The sequence below is a fragment of the Piliocolobus tephrosceles genome, chromosome 1 (assembly GCF_002776525.5).
Source record: "Piliocolobus tephrosceles isolate RC106 chromosome 1, ASM277652v3, whole genome shotgun sequence".
In the NCBI taxonomy this organism is placed as follows: Eukaryota; Metazoa; Chordata; class Mammalia; order Primates; family Cercopithecidae; genus Piliocolobus; species Piliocolobus tephrosceles.
Genome location: NC_045434.1, coordinates 103,976,317 through 103,996,246, shown reverse-complemented (window position 1 = coordinate 103,996,246; position 19,930 = coordinate 103,976,317). Strand labels below are relative to the sequence as shown.

The following is a 19,930-nucleotide window of genomic DNA, read 5'->3' as shown; positions in this document are numbered from 1 at the left end:
TTAGATAAATGATTTATAAATACTTTCTCCCATAGGTTACTTTTGTGTGTGTGTGTGTGTATGTAATTTATTTTTTAAATTGATATATCAGAGTTGTAGATAATTTTGGGTTCATATTTGTAATTTCAAATTTAAAAATCATAAGAATATGATTTATTCAGTTAGATTCAGCAAACATTTATAGGGTACTTATAATATGTAAGATATTTGTGCCTAGTGCTAGGTTTGATTTAAACGGCGGCCTCCTGACATACTCCTTTCACTACAGTTTGAACCCAATTTAGCCCCAGGAAGGATGGTCTTAAAAGTCATAATTCAGTCTATGCATTTTCTTGATACTAGCTCAACCTAAGGTTTTGTATGCACTAAAGCACTGCAGGGAGACTAGGGTGCTGGGTCTTCTCAGCCAGTTCTCAGCTAGGGTGCTGGGAGACCAGTTCCATCTAAGGGTTTCAGATTAATCCTGAGCCAATATTAGTGGGATCATGAGTCAGTCCCATGAGGGATGAACAAAACTAAGTCAGACTGCAGACTTTAGTCTTCAGATTCACAGGCTTCTCAAAGTCAGGGTGGAACCAAACCTTGGTTTCTAGCCTAAGATTTGGAGGGCTTGAAGTCCAGCTGAACATATCAAAGATGTCAAGTAATTAATTATCACTTCCCCACTGCTATGCCAAGATAGTCCTACCGAGTTACACAGAGCCTCAGAATCCTAAACACTGTTCCCCAGACAACCGGTCAATGAGAAAGCATACAAGATGAAACCTAATTGCCATCTTCGACCTCTATGTCGTGCATACTGTTTTGTGTTGGGCTTTCTCTTATGTAATACAATCTCAACTGGAATTGAGTGATCAAACTCTTAGTGAAGAGGACTCTATAGAGATTTTTGTGACTTGGTATATATATCTATTAATGTAATTAAATTTTAATTTAGATTTTTCTCTTTCCCCAGTAAATCCATACCAAAGCAGGGAGGAACCCACCTGTCACTTTGATATCCCCTGTTGCTTTGGCAATGTCATTTTCAATCATACAGGAGTATGTGTTGTTGATCGTAACATTGTACAGCACAGACACAACCTTCATGGTCACATTCTCAGAGTTCAGCTCAAAGCTGGTATTGGAGACTTCCGAGAAGTTGGCTCCCTGGTCAACTTGGGATGCCCAGACCACTGTGGGCTGGGGGAACCATCGGGGAGCCTCACACCGCAGGGTCTCTGAGCTGGCGTTATAGTCCACATTCACCTCTGGCATGCTGAAGGCTGTAGGGTCAAAAGTCGAAAAGGGCAGATGCCAAAGTCAGACACATAAGACAATACAGACTTTGAAGTGCTAGGTCTTAAAAATGCAGTCATTTTTTTTTTTTTTTAACCATTGAAGCTACTCAGTACTTCCTCAGAGGTCCATCTGTGTGTGGCCAATTGTATTATAGGCACGAATAATTATTTGCTTATAGTATTGCTATACATCACAACCCTTTGGCCAATCACAAACCCCAAGAACCTAAATTCTAGGTATATTACTGTTACAATAGATAATTTTCTCCAAGTAAGAGGAACTTCAGTGGTCATAAAAAAGCTTATCCCTTACAGAAATTAGGCATTTTCCTAGGGATCTATGAAGCTTCTGGATTTTATGTATTTTTCTCCCTGGAGGATAAAGTTAGGGTGGGGAGGGAGAAGGAGAAAGAAGAAACAAACAGCATTCATCTATCACCCATAGAAATTCCATCCACAAGCTTTGTCATCACAGAGATTTGGAATTTGCTTGAGTAGAGACTGTCTGCTCTGGTATCCAGGGATAGAAATAGAAATTTGTTTTCCCCCAAGGTAATTCTCCTCACTGGAGAGGTAACTGCATTTTGAAATTAAGACTTAGCTTCCCCTCATATCCAGGCAGAGAGACAGTTATGGAAAAATGTTAAAGCCTGGACTTTTTATGGGGGCAAAATATAATTTATTAATTTATTTGGCATCTTCCTTTACCTGGGACTAAGCCGGTGCTGAGTAAGTAGTAAAAGGAAAACCCTTGCCTAACTCTTAAGGAGTCTGTCATTGAGCAGGGGAGACAAGACTCATATGCTCGGAGCAGGCAGGGAACACGCTCTTGGGAGATGATGTGGGAAACTAAGGTTACATGACAATGAATCACCATTCACTGAGGGTGTGATTCTTTACTCTGTGCCAGTACTGTATTCCAGACCTTATTTCATTTGATCCTCACAACACTCCTGTGAATACTATCATCCCCATTAAAAAACAAATCAACTTTTAATTTTGAAATAATTTCGGGTGTACAGAAGAGTTGCATAGAAGGTATAGAGTTCTGGCATAAGCCTCACCCAGTTTCCTCTAATGTTAACATCTTAAATAACCAATGTGCATTAGTCAAAACTGAGAAACCAGACAGGCGCAGTGGCTCATGCCTGTAATCCCAGCACTTTGGGAGGCTGAGGTGAGCAGATCACCTGAGGTTGGGAGTTTGAGACCAGTTGACCAACATGAAGAAACCCATTCTCTACTAAAAATACAAAATTAGCTAGGTGTGAAGGCGCATGCCTGTAATCCCAGCTACTTGGGAAGCTGAGGCAGGAGAATCATTTGAACCCAGGAGGCAGAGGTTATGGTGAGCCTAGATCGTGCCATTGCACTCCAGCCTGGGCCACAGAAGCGAAACTCCATCTCGAAAAAAAAAAAAAAAAGAAAAGAAAAAACAGAGCAACTGTCATCAGTACATTACTATCAACTAAATACCAGATTTGATTTGTATTTCAAATTTTTCCACTAATGCTCTTTTTCTGTTCCAGGATTCCATCCAGAACACCACCATGCTTTAGTTATCATGTTGCCTGAATTTCTTCTAGTCTGTCATGTTTTCCCAATTTCTGTATATTCCATGACCTTGACTGTTTTGAGGAGTACTGGTTAGGTATTTTGAGGAGTACTGGTTAGGTATTTTCCATGACCTTGACAGTTTTTGAGGAGTACTGGTTAGGTATTTTGTAGGACGACCCTCTGTTGGAATTCATCTGATGTTTTTCTCCTGATTAGACTGAGGTTACAGGTTTGAGAGAGGAAGAGCACAGGAGGCAAAGTGCCCTTCTCATCACATCATATCAGAAGGAACATGCTGTTAACATGACTTATTAATGATGTTAACCTGGATCACCTGACTAAAGCAGTGTTTGCCGGATTTCTTTGCAAGCTGGATTTCACTAAGTCCAATATACCCTAAGTGGGGTAGGGAAGGTTTCAAGCTCCATTTTCTGGAGGGGGAGAGATCTAAATAAATTATTTGGAATTCATCTGTAAGGGGAATTTTGTCATATCCCTCATTTATTTAAAAAGTATGAACTCATATGTATTTATTCTATAACTTTGAGTTCAATACTATGTTATTTATTTTCTTGCTTAAATTATTACAGCTTTGCCATTGGAAGCTCTTTCAGTTGGCTCCAGTATCCCTTTGACATGACCCCATTTTAAGATAAAGAAACTGAGGCTCAGAGAGACTGCTTTGCCCAGGCCACTGTACGTATACAGGTCTGATTCTAGATCTGAGCTTCGAATCATTACATATACATGTTATGAGGTGTGCAAGAAAGGCCTGTGCACACTAGTTTAGGCTGGAAAGGCCCGGTTTCTGCCTATCCTTCAAGGCTGCCCACAAATGCCAGCTTCTCCAGGGGGCTTTCCCATGCCTCCCCTCCTATGCATTTGAACGGGATCTCTCTCTTCCTCTCAATCACTCTATTTATATTTCTCTTAAAGCATTTGATACACTTTACTAATTATTATCATTTACAGACTTTTATTATCTCTGGACCCTTAACTCTGTGAGATCTATACTATGAGGTATAGTAAGGGTATATAGGGAAATCTGCAAGGGTAAGGGAAATCTGTTTCATCATCTTTGTACTCCTCACAGTACCTGAGTCCCTTGTATATAAATTCAGAAAACAAATGTTAAATTGGGTTGGCAACAAGGGGTGGATTTCACTGTTGCAGGGGAAGGGGAATTAATAAGTTTACAGGACAGTGTTGTTTTTGTTTTGGTTAGTTCCCTTTGAACTTCTAAAATGTGCCCACTGTCATGAGTCTCTGAAGGTACTGATTTCAGGACTGGACTTGGATCTACTTAGCATGGAAATGTCCCAGGCTAGGCTGCTCTTATTAGCTATACCAGGGGCTACCACAAAAGAGACTACATTTATTTTGTTGAATAGAGAACACACCGGGAAATTCTGAAGCAGTGAGAACCCAGAACAAAAGATTTTTAAGGCTTCTCTTATAGTTGGCTGCTTTTGGGGTTGGTGTGGGTCTTGGCCATAAAATGGCAAAAATAGCTGTTAGCAGAATTGGGAGCATCATTGTCTGATATTGGTCACAACATGATATTTCATCAGCAACTCATAATCTTTAGCCTCAAATACTTTTGGTGCTTTAAAAAAATGTCTCTCCAAAAGTAACTCACCTCCAGTTTTATACTCAAGGTTAGCATTCCCCTTGCCTTTAGAAGTGATGATGTAACATTTGTAGGTGCCAGCGTCTGTAAGTTGTACATTTTTCAGCCGCAGAGAGGCATTGCCAACTATCACTTGATCAGCAAACACTGCTGTCCGGCCTCTGAACATTTCATCCTGCTCCGACAGCTCATCTTTGCCTTCTTTGAACTCATGGACCAAGCCTATAACACCTTCCTTCAGCCATTGTATCACGATATCAGAAAGTTTGATGTCAGGTTCAAAAGTGCAGCTCAGGATTCCATCCTCCCCAATGTTCCCAGCTGAGGCAACAGTAGTGACTGTGATGGAGTGTCTCCCTGCAGTTCAGGAAGCAAAGATCAATGCTAAGGGAAGCCTTGGAACTTCTACAACCAAACCCTTCATTACTGAAAGCCAGACAGAGACTTCTGTGATAAATTAAAAATACAGAAGAACATGAGAGGCATTAAGAAAAAGAAGACAAGAAGAGAAAGAGCAGGAAGACAATCGTTTTGATATATATATATAGCAGATCTGTCATATATAATGGCTTATGTAAGATCAAGTAACCCAAACTCTGAGAACACATTGGACTTGGGGTTTGAAGATGAAAATTCAAGTCTTGATTTTGTCACTTAATAGCCATGTAACCTTCTTGGATCTTAAAAAATTGGAGGTAACAGTATCTGTCTTACCTACTGTATTAGTCCATTTTCACGCTGCTGATAAAGACATACCTGAGACTGGGAAGAAAAAGAGGTTTAATTGGACTTACAGTTCCACATGGCTGAGGAGGCCTCAGAATCATGGTGGGAGGTGAAAGGTACTTCCTACACGGTGGTGGCAAGAGAAAAATGAGAAAGATGCAAAAGCGGAAACCCCTGATAAACCCATCAGATCTCATTAGACTTACTCACTACCACAAGAACAGTATGGGGAAACTGCCCCCATGATTCAAATTATCTCCCACTGGGTCCCTCCCACAACACATGGGAATTATGAGCATATAATTCAAGATGAGATTTGGGTGGGGACACAGCCAAACCACATCATTCCATCCCTGGCCCCTCCAAATCTCATGTTCTCACATTTCAAAATCAATCATGCCTTCCCAACAGTCCCCCAAAGTATTAACTCATTTCAGCATTAACTCAAAAGTCCACAGTCCAAAGTCACATCTGAGACAAGGCAAGTCCCTTTCATCTATGAGCCTGTAAAATCAAAATCAAGCTAGTTACTTCCTAGTTACAATGGGGGTACAAGCATTGGGTAAATACAGTCATTCCAAATGGGAGAAATTGGCCAAAACAAAGTAGTTACGGGGCTTATGCAAGTCCAAAATTTTAAAGCTCCAAAATGATCTCCTTTGACTCCAGGTCTCACATCCAGGTCATGCTGATGCAAGAGGTGGGTTCCCATGGTCTTGGGCAGCTCTGCCCCTGTGGCTTTGCAGGGTGCAGCCTCCCTCCCAGCTGCTTTCATAGGCTGGCATTAAGTGTCTGTGGCTTTTCCAGAAGAACAGTGCAAGCTGTCAGTGGATCTACCATTCTGGGGTCTGGAGGACAGTGGCTCTTTTCTCACAGCTCTACTAAGTGGTGCTCCAGTGGGGACTTTGTGTTAGGGCTTCAACCCCATCTTTTCCTTCTGCACTGCCCTAGCAGAAGTTCTGCATGAGAGCCCCACTCCTGCAGCAATCTTCTGCCTGGGCATCCAGGCATTTCCATACATCTTCTGAAATCTAGGTGGAGGTTCACAAACCCCAATTCTTGACTTTTGTGCACTCACAGGCTCAACACCACATAGAATCTGCTAAGACTTGGGGTTTGTACCCTCTGAAGCCATACCCAAGCCCCTTTTGGGCACAGTTGGAGCAGCTGGGACACAGGGAACAAAGTCCCTAGGCTGCACACAGCATGGGGACCCTGGGCCCGGCCCACAAAACTGTTTTCTCCTAGGCCTCCAGGCCTTGTGATGGGAGGGGCAGCCATGAAGACCTCTCACATTTTCCCCATTGTCTTGGGGATTAATATTCAGTGCCTCATTACTTATGCAAATTTCTGCAGCCAGCTTGAAATTCTCCTCAGAAAATGGGTTTTTCTTTTCTTTCACATTGTCGAGCTGCAATTTTCTGAACTTTTAGGCCCTGCTTCCCTTATACAACTGAATACCTTTAACAGTACCCGAGTTACCTCTTGAATGCTTTGCTTCTTAGAAATTTCTTCTACCAGATACCCCAAATCATCTCTCTCAAGTTCAAAGTTCCACACATCTCAAGGGCAGGGTCAAAATGTCGCCAGTCTCTTTGTTAAAACATAACAAGAGTCACCTTTCCTCCAGTTCTCAACAGGTTCCTCATCTCCATCTGAGACCACTTCAGTCTGGACCTTATTGTCCATATCACTATCAAGCTTTTGGTCAAAGCCATTCAACAAGTCTCTAGGAGGTTCCAAACTTTCCCACATTTTCCTGTCTTCTTCTGAGCCCTCCAAACTGTTCCAACCTCTGCCTGTTATCCAGTTCCAAAGTTGCTTCCACATTTTCAGGTATCTTTTCAGCAGTGCCCCACTCCACCGGTACCAGTTTACTGTATTAGTCCATTTTCATGCTGCTGATAAAGAAATACCTGAGACTTGGAAGAAAAAGAGGTTTACTTGAACTTAACAGTTTCACGTGGCTGGGGAGTCCTCAGAGTCGTGACGGGAGGTGAAAGGCACTTCTTACACAGCAGTGGCAAGAGAAAATGAGAAAGATGCAAACGCGGAAACCCCTGATAAAACCATAAGACCTTGCGAGACTTATTTACTACCATGAGAACACTATGGGGGGAACTGCCCCCATGATTCAAATTATCTCCCACCAGGTCCCTCCTACAACACATGGGAATTATGGGAGTATAATTTAAGATGAGATTTGGATGGGGACACAGAGCCAAACTATATCACCTACTTTAAAGGTTTGATCTTGAGGATCAAATCAAATGGATATTAACTTGATTTGCAAACTATAATTACACATATAAGGTATTGTTATTCTCAGTTAACCAGAAGTGGCACAGAAGTGAAATCTCATGTTAACTAAATGTGGCTAGTCATTCTGAAGAATGCTGAATTCTAAAGTGCTGTGACTTTTATCTCAATTTGAATGATGAAGAAACTAAGGCATTGAGAAAACAAGTGATTTAATCAAGTTTACAGTGCTAGCTATAGCATAATGAAGAACTGTATTTAATTCGGTTGATTTTGGGTTTAACATGAAAGCCACCCTCTCCTCTCCAAACCTACCACCAGTAGAAATATTAATTATGTGCCAGCTGTATCCAACTACTTCTTCCTCACTTGGCCAGCCTATAGCCCACCCAGTCAGGGAAGGATCAATCAGCTGTTCATTGTACACTGGGGGCTGCTGACTGAGGACACCCATTGGGGTGATTTAATTAACTGAATCTTCTTGAGAGGCTCTTTCTGTGGCTTGGATATGAAACTTAGGGCAGATGGCCTTGGAGCCCAAGAAGAGAGTGGAGGAGACACAAACAAGTATGGGGGAGAGACCATGGGAGAAAAAAATGAAACAGTCTTCTATCCCCAGAGCTGTCTTGGATCCTGGGGGTGTTCAGGTCTAGTTCCTGTCCTAATCTCTGCATATCCTTTAAACAACACCTGACATTAAAGTGGCCTGCACAAGTCTCTCCTTCTTACAGCCAAAAAAGCCCAACATAAAGGGTCCTGAGCACTTCTTAACTGGACTTTTCAGCTTCTTTATTGATATTTCTACCTTTCATCTTTGCCTCCATCCAATCCATTTTACATACATTAATCCTACAGATAGACCTTCTTACGGTACAATTTGAACATGTCTGCTTTCTAATCACTCATCTTTAATGGTTCCTAAGAGCTGTGGAATGGATTTCACATTTTCCAGCCTGGCCTTCAAAGCCAAATACTGCCTGGTACATAGCAAATGCTCCATACGTATTAGCTCTTATTGCTGTCTTTGCAGCCCTATCCCCAACTACATCCTCTCATAGTCCATTCTATCTGTATCAAATTATTTGTTGATTTTCTGCCTTCAATAAAAAATACACAAACAAAGCAAATGTGTGTGTTTTTTTAATGTAATAGGTAAACATTATCGGCATAAGGATATCCTTGGTTCTTCTCCTCTTCCAGCCTATTAGGGGTTGGAATTATCTCATTGACTCCTAGACCTCTACGAAGTAAATGAGGGTAATGAATGAGGAAGAGAGAACTGGAGAAACTAATCTAGATGGATTGGCAGCAGAAAGAACAGAAGGCTACTGATGGAAGAAAAATTATAGCTAGAGAAGGAGGAAGAGGAGACAAAAACAAGTACATAGCCTGGTTTGGTAGGATGTTTTAGAGGCTTGAGATTGTGAGAAGAGAGACTTTGGAAGCGGCTGCCATGCATGGCCATTCCTGTGGGAGATCTGGGAGAGGAATTATGAAAGGGGACAAAATGAAGTTTGTGTGATGTAATAAGAACACAACACACCTCCATTCCCTGTATTGGTATTTTCTTGAACATTGATTTAAAGATTCAGTTTGCTTTTCAAGTATTGTTACTTAAAGACTGATATCCAAGGCATCCCAGGCTAGCATGGGTTATACAATTACACTATGCGCCTTCACACCCCTGTTGGTCTTGCACCTATTAATTCATAGCACACACTTCTTTACCACCAGTTATCCAAATTCTACTTATATTCAAGTCTGTTCAGATGGCAGCCCTCCCATGAAACCTTCTTTTAATTAACCAAAGGATAAATTAGTAGATTATCTCTTTACTTTCTTGTAACTTTTTTTTTTGGCCTTTATTATAGCAGCTATCTCCCTCTACCTAGTCTCTAGTCTATCTCTGGAACTAGTTTGTGAGTGTTTCAAGAGCAGAGACTGTCTTAATCCTATCTGTAAGTCCTGTAGTGCCTACAGCTATGTTTCTGCAGAGAAAAATAATGTTTGTTGAGTTTATGAATAAATGAATAAATAAACGGAAACCAGTAGAAATCAAAGCACTGTTTGAGATAGGCTAAAATTATTGTAGGAGTAAGAGACGTTTGGCGGGATTGTGACATCTAAGTTTTGGGGAAATGTGAGCCAGTTAAAAGGAAGGCAATAAAAATACAGAGAGGTTCACAATAAAATCATGAATCAAATACAACTATGTTAGAGCAAGGGTAAATTTGATGGTTGTTGATAAAGTGCCATTAAAGTTGAATTGAAAAATTACTTCTCGGAAAAAATACGTGATTAGCATGGTTTATGGAGAGAATGAAATGGTAATGACATATCTTAGTTCAGTAATTGTATTACTGAATTAATTTTAATATGTTGGCCTTGAGCTCACAGGTAGGGAAACCAGCCACCTATCTCCCAGAGAAGTTAATGATTAAAAGCACGCAGCTGTAGAGTGCCCCAGGGACCTGCTGCAGGTTCTAGTCATTTAAGGTTGCATTAATGATATGGCAGATGGAATGAGTGTAATGTTGATTAAATCCCCTCCACCCCAATGTCAAATAAAGAAGAGAAATAAGAGCCAGTGAGAACTTTAAAAAACCACAGGGACCTAGCCATTGCTTTTTTTGGTGGGGGATAGATCAAATATTTTCTAAATAAACTGTGCAATATTTCCATTTTGGTGTCATCAGCACACACCTAGTTGGTTTATCCAGTGTCTGAAGCTGGAGCATTACTGTAGTGTGATGGGTCCTTCACCAGGTTACCCAGAAAGCAGTCAATAAAATACTTGTTTGTTAAGTGAATAAATGATTGTTAAAAGTGATAAAATTTAATTTTCAAGCAACCACATGTAAGCATTACTTCTCACAAGAAAAGAAACTATTCAGACTTGCAAACAAACATAGGCTCAAGGAGGATTATGCCATCTGGCCTCGTATGACTCTCCAGGCCTATTGACCACCAGAGATTCTTTTTTATTTTTGTTTTTTGGAGACAGAGACTCACTCCACCAAAGATTCTTGTGTGATTTGTCGAGTCAAAGGACAAAAGAGCCCCATGGAGATGGGTTAGAGGCAGGTACCTCTTGATAGAGAATTCATTAAATGGGCACAGATTTTAAGCATTTCATTAGCCTCTAAGATTTCATCAAACCCCTTTAAAATTGGAAGACTGAGCCACTTACTGAAAATTAATTATCCAGCTTGTGAGGGCGAATTACTACCACAGCTCCCGTCTGCATGAGGAAAGTGGGGCTGTTAAAGCGGGGGCAAGACGAAACCTGAGCAGCTCTGTGTTCACACGGGGGGAGGGAGTACTATTCAATCAGCGCTCCGTTGTAGGAGCAGGAATATCTTGAAGTGGGGGTACAGGTAATACAAGGCAAGGATTCTTTGCAGAAACTGTGGTGCTGGAGCAGCCTACAGCACTGGATAAAACCTGGAAAATGAGCTGTCCTTTGAAATGACTCAGAAAGACAAGTTCTGTACCTTCCGATAGCATAGAGAGCATGTTAGATGTCTTCAGCAGATGGTCATCAGCATCTGCTAAAACTCAGCTGTCCAGATGGGCACCACAGCACATGGCTTACGAGGTGGAAATGCAAAGATTAACCTTGGGATCACACCTGTGAGAGCCATTCTTGCCAAAGAAGACGGTGGGGTTGGGAGAACAGTTCCTTCTGTGAGAAGAAATTTAAAAGGACACTGGGCCAGGCCAGATATGGAACAATGTAGGAAAGCAGCAGAACATAGTGATTGAGAACATGGCACAGGTACAGGCTGTCTGGGTTTAAGTCCCAGCTCTGCCACTTATAGGATATGTAACGTTGGTCAAGTTTTCCAACGTTTTATTTCATAATTTTTAAAAATCTGTAAAATGGGGATACTCCCTTAGAGAGTTCTTGAAAGGACTTAATGATACGATGCAGGTAAAGTGCTTAATACAGTACCTGAGTTGCCACATGCTAAACCTTAAATCAGTATTGATATTGATAACCATTATTAACTAGAATCATTTGGAAAGATTGCAGATCAGAGCCCCAGGAGGTAAGGAAAGCAACATTTCACTAAATGTTTGCTTACAGTGACTCATTTTAAGCCATGAGAGAGTAAGAATGACCATTATACCCATTTATGGACGAGGATAGAGACTCCGTGAGGTTAAATGGCTTGCCGAATTCCTTGGATCTAGCTGTTAGTGGAGTCAGGGTCAAACACAGCCTGGTCTGGCCCTGAGCCTATGCCCTTTCTACCATATTTTGCTGATACCCAGGGCCAGATTGAGACATGTAGAGTGCCAACCCAATAAGAAGATATCCCTACTTCACTTAAAAATCCAAACAATTAAAAACCACAAAATAAGTGTAAGAAAAGCCCATAGCTGTTTATTTTCTCAGATGATTCGAAGTTTCTTTTTTTTGGGGGGGATAGATCAAATATTTTCTAAATAAACTGTGCAATATTTCCATTTCAGTGTCATCAGCACACACCTAGTTGGTTTATCCAGCGTCTGAAGCTGGAGCATTACTGTAGTGTGATGGGTCCTTCACCAGGTTACTTAAGGGTTTGTGTCTGCTGCTTGAACCCCAACAGCTGGGCGGTGAGCCAAGTCCTTGGTGCCCAGCTGTGGAGCAGATGTCCCTGAGAACCTAAACATCCCAGACAGTATCTGAGAACACATCAAGAAAAACAGTCTCATTGCAAACACACCGCAGGCAAAGAGCCAGAAAACCAGCTTAAATGCAGCTTAGACATGGGAGATGGCACAGATCTCTAGGGCTGTCTTGTGCCGCCCAGGAGTGCCCTGTATGTAAGTCCTAATAAACTCAATTACTCACCAGACTGGACTTGTCTAAGTCATTCTTTGGTCTTTCAACTGCTTCCCAGTTCTGGCAGGGGGGGTGGGGGTTGTGGGGGCGATGCGGGACACATGTTACAGTTCCAAGTTTTGCTCGTAACAATTATTAGGAGGCAGCATCCTGTGGCTTCAAAGGAGGCTTTTCCTGGTGTGACCAGGAAATTGTGCAGTTCCTAGGAGGTGCTATAGGAATGCGTTAATAATAGCAAATTTTTACTAAAAGCATTGATGGCATCAATATAAATAACAATGGCAGTTGTTTATCATACACAGGTGTCAGGCACTCGATAAGAACTCTCCTTTAATTCTCACAATGACCATGCCTATTTTACCAGTGAGGAAACGTTTAAGTTGTATCCCAAAGGATATACAGTTACTGTGAGCCCTGAGATTGGAATGGCTCTGATTCTGAGATTCCTCCATTATACAGAGCTGTTCAAAGTCACTCAGTGAGTGTGTGATAGCGCAGGGACTGGGCTGGGTATGGGTAGGGGCCTTTCCATCACGTCTCCTTCCTTCTTGAAGGCTTACCCACAAGAGCTGTCCTTTAACCAGGACAGCTGATTGGAACCGCTCAACCTCTCTTTCAAATGGCCCACCCCAAATGCATTTTATGTTTTATGGGGTCTTTATTTAGAATTTGTAAGGAGCAGGATGGCTATGCAAAGGTGGCCTATACAGCATCAGGAGAGTTACAAAGAAATAGAATTTCTTTCTGTATTGGGGAAAAGTTTTACATTTTCATAAGCTGTAGTCTCAGGAATCATGCCTGCAAGGCAAACCACAAAACACCCTTCTCCACCACAACTCTGTGTGGACATTGTCCTTGGTATGGGGTGATGGGCAGGAGTGTAGGTTAGGGAAGCAAATTCCCAAGGCTGGAAATACAGCCATGCTCACTTGCTGACTGTGTGTGTCCTTCTAGAAATTTCCCATCTGAACATAGTAATAACATCTACCTCCTATTTGTTGTGTGTAGTAAGACAAATCATGTATGCAAAGTTATTTAGTACAGTGGAGTGCATGAAGAAAGGATTCAAAAGATATTAGCATCATGATAAAGTTTAGATATTTGTCTTCACCCAAATCTCATGTTGAAATGTAATCCCCAATATTGAAGGTGGGGCCTGGTGGGAGGTGTGTGGGTCATGGGGGCAGATCCCTCATAAATGGCTTGGGCTATCCCCTTGGTGATAAGTGAGCTCTTGGGCTCTGAGTTCACATGAGATCTGGTCATTTAAAAGTATGCAGCACCTCCTCACCACTCTCTCTCTCCCTCTTGCTCCTGCTTTCGACATATGACATGCCTGTTTCCCCTCGCTGTCCATCATGATTGAAAACTCCCTGTGGCTTCACCAGAAGCCAGGCAGATGCCAGCACCATGCCTCCTGTAAAGCCTGCAGAATCATGAGTCAATTAAACTTCTTTTCTTCATAAATTACCCAGTCTCAGGAATTTCTTTATAGCAGTGCAAGAATGGCCTAATACACATCATTGTCTGCTTAATGCTTTTTGCTTAATTTCAATGTCTTATATATTAAACCAGCTAACATTTTATTGAATTCATTTAAAGTGTGCTCATATGATGATCTCTGATAAAGGTTATAGTCCTTTTAATAGAGGCAGTTGAAAAAATCCAACAAAACAGTATTAAACTAATAAACTGCCCATTTTATCCAAATAACCAGCTGTCATCCAGTGAAATGGGAAGGAGGCACAACACCTTTTTATTGGCAGTAGTAGAGTTTCAAATTTTTAATGGTACATTACTGGATTGAGTAGACTATTCCTTCTATCTATTCACACCTCCATGCATCCATCCAACTGTCCATTCAAAAAGCACTTAAGGAGCACCCTGTGCATTCAAGGAACTGAGTTCAGTTCTCAAGGTGGCTGTCGCTATGCAACAGGAAAAGATATGAATAGCAAACCTGTGACTAACACAGGGAAGTTATGACATTGTGAAAATTCTTGCTAGGGTAGTCAACACCACTAACAACCAAAAGATAAACAACTCTCTAAGAGTTCTGATGCCAAGCCAGTGAGCCTTAGATCCAAGAAAGTTTTGTCATTAAGATTTAGAGTGACAAATACTAGGGTTTTAATTGAAGGTGATGTATAAGATCAGGAATAATTACAATTATTAATCAGGGTAAATTATAATTAAGAGTTAAGCCTTAGTGAGGAAGGTACCAAAATGTACTTTAGCATTAATATCTTTAAAACTTATTCTAAAATATTTGGTTTATCAGTCAATATTTTATTTCCTTATAAAGAACATATATATAAATCCGAGAGCAGTGGCTCACACCTGTAATCCCAGCACTTTGAGAGGTCGAGGCAGGCGGATCACTTGAGGTCAAGAGTCTGAGACCAGCCTGGCTAAGATGGCAAAATCCTGTCTCTACTAAAAATACAAAAAATTAGCCAGGTGTGGTGGTGCGTGCCTGTAATCCCAGCTACTTGGGAGGCTGAGGCAGGAGAATCACCTGAAGCTGGGAGGCAGAGGCTGCAGTGAGCCAAGATTATGTCACTGCACTCCAGCCTGAGTGACAGAGCAAGACTCTGTCTCAAAAAAAAAAAAAAAAGAAAGAAAAAAATCAGCCAGGTGTGGTGGTGCATGCCTGTAATCCCAGTTACTCGGGGGGCTGAGGCAGGAGTATTGCTTGAACCCAGGAGGCAGAGGCTGCAGTAAGCCAAGATTGTGCAACTGTACTCCAGCCTGAGTGACAGAGCAAGACTCTGTCTCAAAAAAAAAAAAAAAAAGAATATATGTATATAAACATAAAGTGTATATATACATTTATGACATTATATACATTATATACATATTATATACATACATTTACAAAAGTTTTTGTATGTCTGTATTGAAGTATACAAACATAACAATCCACATATCATAACTGTACAGCTTGAAGAATGATTATAACTTTATTCCAGGTAACCATCATCACACCAAGGAATAGAACCTTACTGCCCTCCCAACAGTGCCCTCATGCCCCTCCTCATTGCTACCCACTTACTTGTCCCCAAAGGTAAGAACCATTATTATTACTCTATCTTTTGCCAGCAGAGATCATTTGCCTGTTTTTCAACTTCATATGCATGGAATCATACAGAACTTACTCTTTTGTGCTCTTCTGTAGTTCCACATTATGTTTTGCATATGAAAAGGTGCTCAGTCTCTGTCACCAGGAAACAGAAATTAAAACCGCAAAATTCCACAACACCCAGTATTGGTGAGGGCATGGAGAGCTCGATCTCTCATGCATTGTTGGCGAAGAGTAGATTGGCTCATCACTTTGAAAAACGGAATGGCAGTATCTACTAAAAGCTATTTATTGGCCCTTTGTACATACTCCTTGTGAGCTGCTTTTTTAAGCAATCACACTCCTTGTGAGCTGCTTTAAGACATTAGAAGGCCGGGCACAGTGGCTCAAGCCTGTAATCCCAGCACTTTGGGAGGCCGAGACGGGCGGATCACGAGGTCAGGAGATCGAGACCATCCTGGCTAACACGGTGAAACCCCGTCTCTACTAAAAAATACAAAAACTAGCCGGGTGAGGTGGCGGGCGCCTGTAGTCCCAGCTACTTGGGAGGCTGAGGCAGGAGAATGGCGTAAACCCGGGAGCCGGAGCTTGCAGTGAGCTGAGATCCGGCCACTGCACTCCAGTCCGGGCGACAGAGCAAGACTCTGCCTCAAAAAAAAAAAAAAAAAAAAAAAAAGACATTAGAAAAAGAATTGAAAGATAGCCAAATAAAGCAGGAAGAGGAATATTAATAAAGATAAAAGCCAAAATTAATAAAATAGGAATACAAATCAGAAAACATAAATAAGCTAAAAGCTGGTTCTTTGAAAACTGCTACAAAGATAACAACACCTTATAAATCTATTTTAGTATATGAGAGAGAAAGAAAGAGAGAACAGAAGAAAGAAAACGAGAGAGAGAGAAGAATAGAGAGAAAGAAAGAGAGAGAGGGAGAAAAAACAACCAAGATTATGAACAGGAAAAGAAATAAATTAACATAGGAAATCAATATTAGAATGAAATAGGCTAGCGAATTCAGAAACAGATCCCCACACATTTGGATACATGATTTACGAACATGATGGTACTGGAGGGAAGTAGGGGAAGGACAGTGTGTCCAATAAACTGTGCTGGGTTTACTGGACACCATAAGGAAAAAAATGAAACTTGACCCCTCTCTTGTACTACATACAAAATTAACTCGAGATGGTTTGCAGATATAAATGTGAAAGACAAAACAATAAGGCTTCTACAAGATAACCTAGAAGAACATCTTCATGACCTTGGAATAGGCAAAGATTTCTTAAACAGGTTACAAAAAGCTCCAAATATAAAGAAAAGGATCAACAAAAATTAAAATTAAGAACTTCTGCTCATTGAAAAACATCATTAAGAGAGTGAAAAAGCAAAGTGTAGAGTTTAAGAGATTTGGCGATGCCTATAACTAGTTTGCATCCATGATATACAAGGAATTACCTACAAATCAAAAAGAGAAAGACAAATACCCCAATAGAAAAAAATGAATGAAAGATAAAATATACATGTTATTATTTTTTTTTAATGTAGAGACAGGGTCTCTTTTTGTTGCCCAGGCTGGTCTTGAACTCCTGGCCTTAAGCAGTACTCCCACCTCAGCCTCCCATAGTCCTGGCATTATAGGCATGAACCACCACACCTGGCCTAAAATATACATGATTGATGACGAAGAAAGTGGGGAAGGGATGAATGTCTTTTCTAGCAAACACAACTCTAGCAAGTTTTCTTAGCTTCAACTTTGTGACCGTATTGAGTGGCAGCATGTCTACACTGGAGGAGCGTGGCAGAAAGGTCTCTGGAATATAGAAACTAAAGTTACGGAGCTTTGGTCACAGACTGAGTCAAAATGAATGTGTTGGACTGAGTTAGGTGGTTTATGAAAAAAAGAGCAGACAATTCACCTCAGAGAAGACAGTTGCCGGCCTTAACTCACTCAATGTCAAAATTAAAGCAGCATCCATAAAAGATGCTTCAAAGGAGTGGCCTACGCAGAAGAGGAAAGTGAATACTCTTCCGCAGCTGACATTGGCTAGCTACGTTCAGAAGTTAGCCATCTGAGGCCGGGTGCGGCGGCTCACGCCTGTAATCCCAGCACTTTGGGAGGCCGAGATGGGCGGATTGCGAGGTCAGGAGATCGAGACCATCCTGGGGAACACGGTGAAACCCCGTCTCTACTAACAATACAAAAAATTAGCCAGACGTGGGGCGGACGCCTGTAGTCCCAGCAATTTGGGAGGCTGAGGCAGGAGAATGGCGTGAGCCCGGGAGGTGGAGCTTGCAGTGAGCCGAGATTGGGCCACTGCACTCCAGCCTGGACAAAAGAGCGAGACTCCGTCTCAAGAAAAAAAAAAAAGAAACTAGCCATCTGTGCTACAGTGGTATCTGTTTTCTACATGGTACAGTAGTCATGACCAGTTTTCTCTTTACCCAAGACCTCTGTGTACAAAGATTTGACATTCTTTAACACTTCAGCTGAAGCTTCATTGCAAAGAAATCATTTACCGAGGCTAACCACTGACAGAATGACTCAGAGGCAGCACTTTACCTGTGATCCCAGAATGACATCTTTAGCACTGACTGATAGATAGACTACTGATAAACATGTCGTTTGATGATCTCAACTAACTGGAGACGTTGACAGTATCTCCCCACTCAAAAATGAGGAAACTAGGCTGGGCACGGTGGCTCAGGCCTAGAATCCCAGCACTTTGGGAGGCCGAGGCAGGTGGATTACTTGAGCTCAGGAGTTGAGACCAGCCTGAGCAATATGGCGAAACCCCATCTCTACTAAAAATAAAAATATTAGTTTGGTGTGATGGTGCATATGCCTGTAGTCCTAGCTACTTGGGAGGCTGAGGTGAGAGGATGGCTTGAACCCAGGAGGTGGAGGTTGCAGTGAGCTGAGATCATGCCACTGCACTCCAGCCTGGGCAAGAAAGCCAGATCCTGTCTCAAAATAAATAAATACATAATGAAAAATGAGGACACTGACGTCGAGAACTTAAATGACTAATGTGGAGAGAGCACAAGAAGTAGAAGAATGAATGCTATACTCTGAGGTTTTCTGGGTCCAAGCTCTGGGCTCTTTCCATGCTACCACACTGAGTGATTAAGAGTTTAATGGTGAGGGGTGAATAGACTGCAGTAATGCAAGAAATCACATACCTGAAATACCAAAGCCAATGATGAGTGCAATTGCTCCAGCCAGAATAAAGATGATGCTAATTATGCTACGGGAAGAGAGAGAGAAACAGAAAATTACTTCTCCGTTCCTCTTGAGGCGCTGCTTTGCAACCAGGGTACAAATCTGTTGTGGATGAGATGAGTTACATAAAGCATCTCAACTTTTTCTTCCACATAAGGTTCTTCCTAGAAATGGGTACCTTAGAAAGGAATTTCAGCAATTCCATCCCCATCCCCCTGGGGCTCTGTGATCAATGAAAAGAGTGACCCTTGCCTCTGACTGTGCCTTTACTGTCCTATTTCCAGATCAGGGAAGACCATATATGAAGGCTATGGGGCAAGAATGATGAAAACACCTCTTCAATGCCAGGTGCCACTTGAGAAGGACTGGTCCCGTTCCCAGCCTGCCCTGAGCATCACTGTCCACCCTCTTGTGTCATTTGTCTTCCTGTCTTGTCTCCTTCCATAGACTTTAAACTCCATTAAGGACAACGGCCACATCTTCTTCACTTTGTACCCACTCATGCCTCATCTACTGCATTTCATACATCCTCAGTGGGAGTCTGTTTTCTCTTATTAAAAAGACAAAAACAAAAACATATTTACTACAGAAAGTTTAGAAAACATAAAGAAGCAAAAATAAGACAAATAAATCACCTATAATCCCATCATCTAAACACAACCACTGTGTTTTGATATGATCCTTGCCAATTATTTTTTATTTTAAGTTGTGGGATATATGTGTAGAACGTGCAGGTTTGTTACATACGTACACATGTGTCATGGTGGTTTGCTGCACCTATCAACCCGTCATCTAGGTTTTAAGCCCTGCATGCATTAGGTATTTGTCCTAATGCTTTCCCTCCCGCTGCCCCCTAACCCCCGACAGGCCTCAGTGTGTGATGCTTGCCTCCCTGTATCCATGTGTTCTCACCGTTCAGCTCCCATTTATGAATGAGAACATGTAGTGTTTGGTTTTCCATTCCTGTGTTACTTTGCTGAGAATGATGGTTTCCAGTTTCATCCATGTTCCTGCAAAGGACATGAACTCATTCGTTTTTATGGCTGCATAGTATTCCATGGTGTATATGTGCCACAGTTTCTTTATCCAGGCTATCATTGATGGGCATTTGGGTTGGTTTCAAGAATTTGCTATTGTAAATAGTGCTGCAATAAACACACGTGTGCATGTATCTCTATAGTAGAATGATTTATAATCCTTTGGGTGTATACTCAGTAATGGGATTGCTGGGTCAAATGGTACTTCTGGTTCTAGATCCTTGAGGAATCGCCACACCATTTTTCACGACGGTTGAACTAATTTACACTCCTACCAACAGTGTAAAAGCATTCCTATTTCTTTT

At 41.5% G+C, this 19,930-nt stretch overlaps 1 protein-coding gene across 5 annotated transcripts in view; it reads right to left on the bottom strand.

The window, feature by feature from the left end:
* The window catches only part of VTCN1 (V-set domain containing T cell activation inhibitor 1), a 71,969-nt gene that overhangs the window by 9,496 nt on the left and 42,543 nt on the right, over positions 1 to 19,930 (bottom strand). For 3 of the 5 annotated variants that reach the window (XM_023222750.3, XM_023222752.2, XM_023222751.2), the window contains exons 2-4: positions 18,549 to 18,613; positions 4,477 to 4,824; positions 987 to 1,265 (exon numbers count right to left, since the gene is read on the bottom strand). In XM_023222750.3, coding sequence (XP_023078518.1) covers positions 987 to 1,265; positions 4,477 to 4,824; positions 18,549 to 18,613 — 692 coding nt within the window. Of the gene's footprint in view, positions 1 to 986; positions 1,266 to 4,476; positions 4,915 to 18,548; positions 18,614 to 19,930 lie in introns of all 5 variants that reach the window. The other 2 variants (XM_023222753.3, XM_023222754.2) reach the window with 2 other exon arrangements.